This window comes from Embiotoca jacksoni, unplaced genomic scaffold (genome assembly GCF_022577435.1).
Source record: "Embiotoca jacksoni isolate LCO1_2020_lvr unplaced genomic scaffold, fEmbJac1.0.p SCAF_98, whole genome shotgun sequence".
Lineage (NCBI taxonomy): Eukaryota > Metazoa > Chordata > Actinopteri > Embiotocidae > Embiotoca > Embiotoca jacksoni.
In genome coordinates, this window is record NW_027185456.1 from 362295 (window position 1) to 372987 (window position 10693).

The following is a 10693-nucleotide window of genomic DNA, read 5'->3' on the forward strand; positions in this document are numbered from 1 at the left end:
AACTCCACCCCTCCAAGAGAACTCCACCCCTCCAAGACAACTCCACCCCTCAAGGAGAACTCCACCCCTCCAAGAGAACTCCACCCCTCAAGGAGAACTCCACCCCTCAAGGAGAGGTGTCCAGCAGGGCTCCAGATGTCCTCCGTAGTTCAGCTTTATACAGTGTGACCAACAGTCACCTCCGTTCCCTTTGTCTCTGCTTTCGTATGGTAATACAGAGTTGGTTGTAGGTCACAACATGAGGACACCGGAGTCGTTGATTAGATGCAGAAAGTCAAACAAAAAGAAATCACTTGCAAATAAGAGAGAAACCAGAAGAGACTTTTCGGAGCCACGATGCAAACAAGAGGAAGAGACAAATCTTTTTCCCCATCAGCTGATCTTTTAAAAGTATGAAACATTTTCATACAAATCCCAAACTAATAATTGTTAAAAAAAAAAAAAAAAAAAAAGACAAACAAACAAACAGCCTTTAAATGAATAAAATGCCGCTTGAAATTTTTGAAATTTGGAATTTAAATCAGATTTCAGGATTTTAATTCAGCCTCATTGAAAAGATTCAAAATATTCACACAATGAGGAAAATGACAGCGTTAAAAATCAGTGGGGTTTCCCTTTAATTGACAAAGTTTCAGAAACAAATCAAACTTCAAACAGCAAAGAATTAACAAGAAACACATAAAAAACAACAAACATTTCATCCCCAAACACTGGATTTCATTTCAAATATAATAAAAACAAAACAAACATCAATAAAAACAGAAACACAGCTGCAGCTCATCTCCGTCTCTCCACCAGTCTGCTCATATTTTGATGGTTTTTAGCACCTTTGACTCGTGATTTATTTATTTATATTCTTTTAAGAGTTTAAAATATAAATGTTTAACAGGATATTTTATATTTTAAAAAAAATAAAACTTGTTTTAGCTCAAAAGAAGTTCAATTCAACATATCTTATTTTTTATTTCATCCACATTTTGGGCTCATTTACGTTGGTCCCCAATCTGCGGGTCAGGACCCCTTAAAGGGTCCCAACATAAATCCTAAAGGGCCCTGTGATGATTTAAGGAATAAAAAACAGAAAAGTTTTTAATTTCTGTTTCACAAAATAACTTGAAACTCTTTGATCTCCTCAGAGACGTCGTCAGATGAGCTGAAATGTAAACAACACGTGATAAACAGGAAATAAAAGACGTTTGGGGACATCGTTTTTTTGTTTTTAATTCAAATGTAAAAATGACACCGACTACTTCACACGATCGTCTTCTGTTGTTTTTACTTCACAAACAACTTAAATCCTTGTTAAAAATATATTTCACATGTAGTTCCTCCTTCTTCTGATATCAGTTTATGTTTTCATCTTTTTTTTTTTCTTTCCAAACCAAAGTTTGTACATCAGATAAAAAGTAGTAAGATGTGTTGAGCAGCTGCTTTCGATCACATCGCGCGCTCTTCCTCAGCGGGCCGAAGATGTTTGGAGTTTTTATTCTCTGATGAAAAGTCGTCAGAAAACAAACGGCCGTTGGAGGCGACGTGAGGAAGATCATGTGATGAGACTGAAAGCTCGGAGCTGCTGTTTGTTTGTTTCACGCGGATTGTAGTGAAATCAGTTTACAGACAAACAGGCGGTCGTGTTGTTGTTGTTGTTGTTGTTGTTGTCAGACGTGAGCCCGACACAGACGAGGTCGCTCAGAGGTCGTCCGTGAGGTCAGAAGTCGGAGTCGTCTGTGGCCGAGTTATCGGCGGCGGCTCCGAACGTGGGCGGGGCGTTTCCGCCCGACTCCGACACCTCCTTCTCCACCTCCAGCTCCTTCTTCCTGCTGTGGTTCCTGATGTGCACGCTCAGACCCCTCTCGGTCATCTCGTAGATGCGACACTTGGCGCAGTAGTACGGCGTCACGCCGACGTGCCTGAACTGGTCGGCGAGGTACGAGGCGATGGTCTTGAAGCCTCTGCTGCAGACGTCGCAGCGCGGGACGACGCCGGCGTGCGTCTTCTGCATGTGTCTCCTCAAACCCCACCGTGACCCCGAGTACCCCGTCTGGCCCGCCTGGCCCGTCTGACCCGTCTGACCCGCCTGACCCGTCTGGCCCGCCTGACCCGTCTGGCCCGCCTGACCCGTCTGACCCGCCTGACCCGCCTGACCCGTCTGACCCGTCTGACCCGCCTGACCCGTCTGACCCGCCGGCCCGGCCGCGCAGAGGCGGCAGGTGAACACCGCCTCCTGGTTGGCGTGGCGTTTGGTGTGCGCGTCCAGCTCCACCTGCGTGCGGACGCTCTGCTGGCAGGTGGAGCAGAAGAAGGTCTTCCTGCCCTCCGTGTGGTGCATCTGCTTCAGGTGGACGGCCAAACCCGACGCCCGTTTGAAGAGCTTCCCCGGCGGCGGGCACAAGGAGCACATCAGCGTCTTCCTCCCGGCGGCCGAGTTCATGGCCATGATGTCGCTGTGGTCGCCGAGCGCCAGCACGCTCTTGTTGCTCACCGCCGCCGCCTCCTTCCTGAGCCGCGCCTCCTCCAGCAGCCGCCTCCTCTGGCTCACCTTGTGCCTCGGCCTCTGCGGTCTGGACGGCGCCGCGTTCTCTCGTTTGACCGCCGGCTTCTTGGCGGGCAGCGAGCGGTCCACGGACATGGTGAACTGGTAGCTCTCTCCCTCCTCCTCGGGGTTCGAGTACTCGATGACGTAGACGCCGTCGTCCTCGTCCTCGGCGGCGGGCTCGTCCTCGGCGGGCAGCGAGTACTCCACCTCGTAGTACTGCGGCGCGTCCGCTTTGGCCTTCCCCCCGCCGTGCGACGGCTCCCCGGCGATGTGGGAGTCGTCGATCCTCACCACCGTTATCTGGTCCATCCCGCCTGCGTAGTCCCAGTTTCCACCTCGAAGCGCCGGCTGCTCAGAAGACGCCTGAAGTGACAAAAACATTCATTGGCAGCAAATAAATTAATATCTCACACTTAAAATGCTTGAACATGTTCTTCTACGGGTCTGTTGTCTTCATTATTCTGTACAAGTATTGGAAAACAATAATAATTACCATTAATAATATCACTACTGTGTATCTCGTCCTTCAGAATTAAAGTAAATCCACGTTTTACATTAAAGACGAGTGTTTGTTTCTATTTGTTCTTTTATGCAAAAAAATAAAAGTTCCATACAACATTAAAATATGTTCAACATGACGTTAATAAAACATGAATAAAGAAATTACATCTGTTAACAATTGTATTTAAGGAAATGCTTTTATTTCTTTAAAAGCATGTTTACAGCAGCAAACATGAAAACACGTTTCTGAAAACGAGGGTTCATTGAAAAATCTGCTGTTTTAAGAAGAAGCTGAACAACAGGAGCAAAGTTCTTCTTCTTCTGTTGAACTCGAGTTCCTTTCTGGAATAAAGACTCACCACCTCTTCTCCGGCTGCGATATCTTGTCCGAATCTTTTAAATAAACGTGAGAATGACGTCAACACTCACCTGGATCCTGCTGCCGGAGTCAGCCATCACAGACCTGAAAACACAACCGCGGCTAACGTTAGCTCCAACGACCGAGAGAGACGCGGCCGGAAGTTCACGCCGAACGAGTTTATTTTTTCTCACTTTGCACCGCTGGCTCGTTATCAGGTGAAGTCAACGGTTAAACTGCGTGTTAGACACAGATGATGAGGAACCTTTAGTCGATGGAGGGTTGACTGGATGCGGGAGGCCCGTCGGTTTACCCCCCCAACAAAAAGGTCTATTTTTCTTCCTGCAATGTGAGCAGCGGCCTGTGGGAGGGACGGTGCGCCCCCTGGTGGCGCGGAGGAGTACAACCAACTCAGTGCGCCCCCTGGTGGCGCGGAGGAGTACAACCAACTCAGGCTTCGACTGGTTTCCATGATGTTTAAATTCAAGGAAAAACGGAGAGTTCAATAAATGTATGAATATAAATTAACCCACTTAAAGGGGTATAACATTTGGTGGTTTCAGACTTTAAAAAAAAAAAATCTTTTACAGTGCATAAATCACAAAAACAATAAACGTAGTTGGTAGAAAAATACAATTAAAGATCAAATTAAACTGGACTTAATAAAATATTTTAAAAAAATGAATTTGTATTATCAGATATTCCTACTTTAACATTAACTCCGAGTGCTTATTGGCTGTTTGTGTTGTTTTTCCCGCCATTGTCTCTGTAACGATTTCTTTTTATTAATAAAGCAACGCGGCTTTTGAATACCTCCATCCACGCATGCGCAGACCGGTGTAGACGCTCAGCGCTGACGAACCGAGCAGCTCAGTCGGTTCAGACCTCCGCGATCACCGGGAAACAGTCCGCCATCACCGGGAAACAGTCCGCGTCGGAGCACCTGGTTGTCCTCCACCGAGCGGGATCACAAGCGACCGAGGCGGGAAAGAACATGCCCAAAAATAAAGGTGGGACACGACGTGTGTGTGTGTGTGCGCTCGCGCCCGCCGCGAGGAAGACGCACGCAGCGAAAACGTGACACCGACCGGGCTAACGCTAAAGTTAGCACGGGTCCGGGTCGGGTCGGACCGGACCGGACCGGGTCGGTTCTGTCTGAAAGGAGGAAGTTACGTTTATTAAAAGTTGTGCAGCTCTTCGTGCCCGTTAGCCAGCTAGCTAACGCTCTTACCGTTGTAATGCGGTTGCTAGCCGACGCGGCTAACTAGCCGACTGCTAGCTGGGTAAACCGCACCCCGGCCCGGCCCATCCGGTCCGGCCCGTCCGGTCCGGCCCCGTCCGGTCCGGGAGATCTGCTGAATTTATTTTAATACAACCCGCTCGTGACGACTTGAAGGAAACCGTTCAGCCGCGTTATTAAACTAATTTCCGGATCCGACCGGAGCGTGTTTTTAAACGAGCTAACAGTGACGTAACGTCTAAGAGTCAGAAGACTTCAACGAAATAAACTCATTAAATCTGAATCACGAAGACTCGAGATCACCGAGTCATCCTGGACCTGACACGGGTTAAAACTCATCTCTGGATCTGGGCCTTCAACGGACCTCCGTCCATTGTTACTGGGAAGTAACGGAGTACTTCTGAAGTACTCCCGTCCTGTAACGGAGTACTTCTGAAGTACTTCTGAAGTACTAATACAACACCGTGAAAACACGTCATTACACATTAAAGTCCTGCTACACAACTTTAGTTGTTCAAAATATTTTTAGATGTAAGCAATTCAATTTACAGCCTTAAGAGAAAAACCAACAACAGATGGAAGAACAAACTCCAACAGAACCAAGGAACCTCCAACAGAACCAGAACCAGAGGTGGAGAACATCTGCCTCCACTGGGTTGGTGGTGAGAGGAGAGCAGAGAGAGAAAAGGACAGCATGGAGATACAAGACATGAACTGTCGGTTGGCGGCCGACAACCGCAGAGCCGAGACGACCGGTGGACATCTGTAAACAGAAAGGACAGAAACCATCATGAAGTTAATGAGAGTTATGAGTGTGTCCAGAGGAAAGAAGCCCAGTGCATCATGGGAGGTCCCCCAGCAGCCTCGGCCTGTAACAGCATCTCTGCAGGATGGTTCAGGTTCACCTGAGCAGCTCCACGAGAAACTTTATCAAAAAGGACGTTTTTAAGTCTGACCTTTAACGCTAAAGAGGATTATTCTCCTTTTAGATTAATATTACTGCTGTAGATGTTCAAGGTTTAACTTTCAATTTATCAAAAAACACGTGAAACTAAATTGACATGCCTTCCATCTGGCAGGAAGGGTGAGAGATTATAATCTTATAAAGTACCTCGTAAAGAGTTCAGACGTGTTGTGGAGTAAAGTTCAATATTCACCAGTAAGAAGGGAACGTCCACCTCGTTCATACTGACCAGCCAACGTTTGTGTACAGATGTGTGCGTCTCTTGTTTTTGTTGTTTGCTTCCAGCTGCTTTTGAAATGAAAGTGAGCAGCTCGTTCTCCAAAATGAAATAAAAAATGAGAACATTTATGATTCGATGATGATTCGAGGAGGAAGTGTGTCAACTAGATTTTACACACAAAGAGAATAAACTGAAAATGACGTGATTAAAAACTAAAACACAGAATTGATAACTTGATTTTTTTCGTCTCTGCTTTCAGGAAAAGGAGGAAAAAATCGGCGACGTGGAAAGAACGAGAATGAGTCTGAGAAGAGAGAGCTGGTGTTCAAAGAGGACGGACAGGGTGAGGTCTGGTTCGGTTTACTGACGGCTGCACTTGAAAGAAAACTAAACAACCGGGAAAAGGATAATGATGATAATTGATTCATCAGTTTCAGACTAAAAAAAAAAAGGCAACAAAATTTGAATAGTTTAACGTCCTCAAACATGAGAATGTGTGAATGTAAATTAGAGTAAATTAAACATTTTTAGGGCCAAAACAGAACCTGCAGATTCAAACACGGATCAGTGAGACGAACTAAAAATGAGGACAGTCGGCAGGATGAACAGGAATCTGTTAAAACCCGACAGGCTGGCGGTGATCCGTCTGAGGAGACGACCTTCGGTCCTCACGGCTGAAATGTGTTCACGGCATCGCTTGTAAATATTGAGGGGTTTTTTTTCTCTGCAGCTTCTTGAAATATTTATATATCCACAGCGTGTGTTTATGAGGATTTAAATAATCAAAAATAACCTGCATTAATTCAGCTCAATCACACAGAGGGGTTTGTATAGTTCATGTCGACAGGAAAAGCATCTTTAAAAGGGTGAAAGTGAAGTAATAATGTGCTCTAAAAGCAGGATTGTTCTCCTGCCTGGTTTCCTGTTGAAAGCGTTCTTCCTCTTTCTGTTGTTCCACCAACAGCAAGAACCTTCCTGTTCACACACCAGAGATTCTTCCATTTCCACCCGCAGCTCTTTTTCTGGACTCATCGCACACTTTTCTATCACAAATATTATATTTCCAGAAGTGATCAGATGCTTTTGACCAATGAAACCCAATTTGACTGTTTTTTTTTTTTTTTTTTTTTTTTTTTTTTTGTGGTTTTATTCAGATAAAATTCTTAAAATGGCTTATTTCATAATAAAGATGTTAGTTTCCGGTAGGACATCAGTAGAAACGCTCTTAAATGCTGCAGGAAATAATAGTCATTGTAAATAATTAGTATTTTAGGTTATCTAGCTTTAAATCTCTCATTCAGACTCTCTGGTGGTTTTTCAGAACTCGTTGTGTATATTTTGACCCGTCTCCTCCTCCTCCTCCTCCTCCTCCTCCTCCTCCTCCTCCTCTTCTCTCGTCTCTCAGAATACGCTCAGGTGATAAAGATGTTGGGGAACGGCCGTCTGGAGGCCATGTGCTTCGACGGGACCAAGCGGCTCTGCCACATCAGAGGAAAACTCCGGAAAAAGGTGGGAAAGTCCGGAGTGTCCTCTCTCACCTTTTTAACCCACCGGCTCACACACATGAACACCCCCCCCCCCCCCCCCCCCCGAATTAATGCTACCTCAGCGTTTTCTCCGTGGCTGGTCAACCACCGTTAATGTGGCAGCGTGGACTCCATTGACCGTGTGTGTGTGTGTGTGTGTGTGTATGTGTGTGTATGTGTTGTGTGTGTGTGTGTGTGTGTGTGTGTGTGTTATGTGTGTGTGGGTCACGAAGTGTACGACTCGGTGTAATCTCTGCTGTCTTTTGTCTTCCTCCAGGTTTGGATTAACACGTCAGACATCATCCTGGTCGGGCTGAGGGATTACCAGGTGGGTGGGAGACACACACACACACACACACACACACACTCACAGACACACACACGGATCTTTTTTCTTTCCGTTCTTTCAGTCGTTGTGTATCTGAAGGTTCTCGGTCGTCCGGGTCGTAGTCCGTCCGGGTTTTTATCTCGAGGCTGCTGGACTTTGTCCAAAAAAGCTTCTTCTGATTAGTTTTGATTGTGATTTGTTGATTTCTGCCAAAGCTGAGAAAAGTTATGGATTTACAGGAACACAAGGTCAATAGAAGTTTTCATATCTTGTCATTTTTATCAATAACTTCGTCTTCAAGACGGCGAGCTTTGTTTACTGTTGTCGTTTACCTCGGAGGCTAGATCAACGAAGCGTGTTGACTTTAAACACGGCAGAGCGTCGGACTCAAAACCTTCAACTTGTGTTTCAGGACAACAAAGCTGACGTCATCCTGAAGTACAACGCAGACGAGGCTCGCAGTTTGAAAGCGTACGGAGAGCTGCCGGAGCACGGTGAGTTTCACTGCAGACATAATCAGGATGTCTTCGAAAGGACAAGAGTCCAGGGGGGAAACTGGGACAGACGAGAGGAAGAAGTACTTTGGTCTCTTCCAAATCGAAAACTTCAGGACTCTTGTCGAATAACGTGTGCAGTTACAGACTTTCACCAGCAGAGGGCCTCATTTCACTTGACTTTTTAATTACAACATTATCATCACTTTCTGTTGCCTCTGCGTCACCTGGAGTAGAAACTATTGCTGCAGCAGTGAGATGATCATTTAATTGATAAACTTCTCCTCACAGCCAAAATCAACGAGACGGACACCTTCGGGCCCGGAGATGACGACGAGATCCAGTTCGATGACATCGGCGATGATGATGAAGACATTGATGATGTAAGTTTTTTTATTTTTTTATTCAACGTACCTTTTCTTGCTGATTGTCAATGAAGTTATTTGTGTTAATAAAGGGAGTTTTGTTTAAAAAGGCTACTTACTGCCGTTAATACTTTATCATGAAAAAGAATTACGCTCCCGCAAATATTGTGCCCTTGGCTTGAATTTGTGTTAATTAATAATTGATTAATTTCCTGGAGGGACTGTTAAATCTGTTAAAAGAACACGTGAAATGTTCTTTAAGTTGAACTAACCGAGTTTCCTGTCTTTTCTGTGCAGATCTAAGCGCCTGCTGCTGGAAGGGGATGATGGGATTTTACTACAGATGCTCCAATTAGGATATTTTGAGCCGATTACAGCACACCGACAATAATTATTTTTATTAAGATAAGCCTATGCCAATCCAATACCGTTCATTAATACACAATATGTTTATTCCAGTTTGTTTACCACCAGTTTGACGTCTTTGTTGTTTGGAGAACTTTTAAGTGCATTTCACAGCTGAGGAGGAGGAGGAAGAGGAGGAGGAGGACCAGGAGGACCACCACCGGCTCCTTTTGATTTGTTGTTAACGATGACGCTGCTCTAGAAAGACCATTTTGAGTGTTCGCTGTGAGCGGCTGCAGCCAGCTACCTGGTAACCACGGCAATGCAGATAGTCACCCCCCCCCTTTTTTTTTTTCCTGCCTTCAAGCAGTTGGATTGGAGAATCAGGAGTTGGCTGATCACCAATTTGGGTGACTATCTGGAGCATTGCTAGATTTTATTTTATTTTTACTTTTTTTTTTACTTTTTACATCAACAAAAAAAAACCCGACAACTCTGCTGTTTCACTCAGAGTTTTTCCTTCTTTATTATACTATTTTTTTTTTTTGCATTTAATGTTGAGGAAACAGTCGCTCATTGTTTTGTAGAGATCGACCTCAAGACTGCAAAAATATCCAGCACCAAATGCACGTGATGTTTTAAAAAAATTTAAAAAAAAAACAAGACAAGAAGTTGTATTTATATTAATTTCACTCTCTGTGGAATTTAGAAACAGTATCTTTGGAATCGATAATAAAAAGATGAACCAGATGTTTTTTTTGTTTTGTTTTTCTGTATCATTGTAGCTGTGAGACAGTCTGAAAACTGTTTATCGATGACAGATAATAACTTTTTTTTTTGTGGCTCTATATCCTTCATGTTTGTACTTTTTGTTCGTGTCCTGCTCCTGGCAGCGTGTCACAGTCTGTTTTGGGATGAACCATGGCCTTAACGAAGGCCCCTCCCCTACCCCCCCCTCACCCCCCCACCCCGCAATCAAAGGAAGAATCTAATGTAATTTTCTATCGTTTCCCTTATTTGTGTTTCTGCCTGGTATTTTTTTCTTTTGTTCCCATGTTCTGTTATCTCTGCTGCTCGCTCTGCGGCTGCAGCACCTGGTGAAGCTCGGCCCGGTCCGCCGCTCCGTCTCACGCTGGACCAGCGGTTCCCAAACCTGTCCACCATTGCCACATACGCCCCCGCCCCAGTAAAACCAGTAAAACCTCACAGCACAGCCATCTGTCTTACACATCGTCTGAACCTCTAGAGTCACAGTGATTATATATACAGTGCATTATATCTATCTTCTTCCTCTAGAAAACCTGCCCGCGTTCCCTTAGGGGGCCCCCGCACCTCAGTTTGGGAACCACTGCTCCAGCCTGAACGGGGCCTGTTGCTGTTGTTGCTGTAACTCTGAATTAATAAAAAAAATTAAATAATAATTAAAAAAAAGTACTATGATGTTTGAAGGCTTGGTTTCCAATAAAGATCTTAACTCCACTGACCTGGCAGCGTTGCTTCTTGGGTGCACTTCCTGTGCCGGTCTGATGGTGGCGACGTGGAGCTTCCAGGTAAACCGGCCTGGAGGCCTTCAGGGCTGCAGCCTGCGTTTTAGTTTCTCATGTTTACAGCTTCAAAACACACTTTTTGTTTTCCTCTTCCTCCCCGTGGTCGTCTTCTCCTCATCGGTGCTTCGTGTCTCCTTGTTTTTTGTCTTTTGTGTCACATTTTGATTATTTTACGTCACCTTGTCCCATTTATCTCATTTTAATTGTTTTGCGTCTCTTTGTTGTGGTTAAATGTCTCTTACAGGAACATTTTGGCAGCTTTTGGTGGT

The 10693-nt window shown here is 45.0% G+C and overlaps 2 protein-coding genes across 3 annotated transcripts; one reads left to right on the forward strand and one right to left on the reverse strand.

Moving 5' to 3' along the window:
• Positions 1-593: 593 nt before the first annotated feature.
• Positions 594-3739, reverse strand: LOC138193868 (zinc finger protein 763). 2 transcript variants are annotated; one of them, XM_069142149.1, is made up of 3 exons: positions 3590-3739; positions 3467-3500; positions 594-2899 (listed from the first exon to the last, which is right to left on the reverse strand). In XM_069142149.1, the coding sequence occupies exons 2-3, from the start codon at positions 3491-3493 to the stop codon at positions 1709-1711; spliced, it is 1218 nt and encodes a 405-aa protein (XP_068998250.1). In that variant the 5' UTR covers positions 3494-3500; positions 3590-3739; the 3' UTR covers positions 594-1708. The 2 variants fall into 2 exon arrangements, with proteins under 2 accessions (XP_068998250.1, XP_068998249.1); XM_069142148.1 differs by having other exon boundaries at positions 3467-3739.
• A 486-nt stretch (positions 3740-4225) lies between these two features.
• eif1axb (eukaryotic translation initiation factor 1A X-linked b) lies at positions 4226-9627 on the forward strand. The gene is made up of 7 exons (XM_069142150.1): positions 4226-4405; positions 6079-6162; positions 7225-7328; positions 7623-7673; positions 8086-8167; positions 8459-8550; positions 8830-9627. Exons 1-7 carry the CDS (start codon positions 4390-4392, stop codon positions 8833-8835), a joined length of 435 nt encoding a protein of 144 aa, XP_068998251.1. The 5' UTR covers positions 4226-4389; the 3' UTR covers positions 8836-9627.
• The last annotated feature ends 1066 nt before the right edge of the window (positions 9628-10693 follow it).

Coding starts and splice junctions, on each gene's coding strand:
- LOC138193868 (XM_069142149.1), bottom strand. CDS start 3,493: ATGGCTGACTCCGGCAGCAGGATCCAG. Junction 2,900..3,466: donor ACTCCGGCAGCAGGATCCAG/GTGAGTGTTGAC, acceptor TTGTCACTTCAG/GCGTCTTCTGAGCAGCCGGC.
- eif1axb (XM_069142150.1), top strand. Junction 6,163..7,224: donor GTTCAAAGAGGACGGACAGG/GTGAGGTCTGGT, acceptor CTCGTCTCTCAG/AATACGCTCAGGTGATAAAG. Junction 8,168..8,458: donor CGGAGAGCTGCCGGAGCACG/GTGAGTTTCACT, acceptor TTCTCCTCACAG/CCAAAATCAACGAGACGGAC.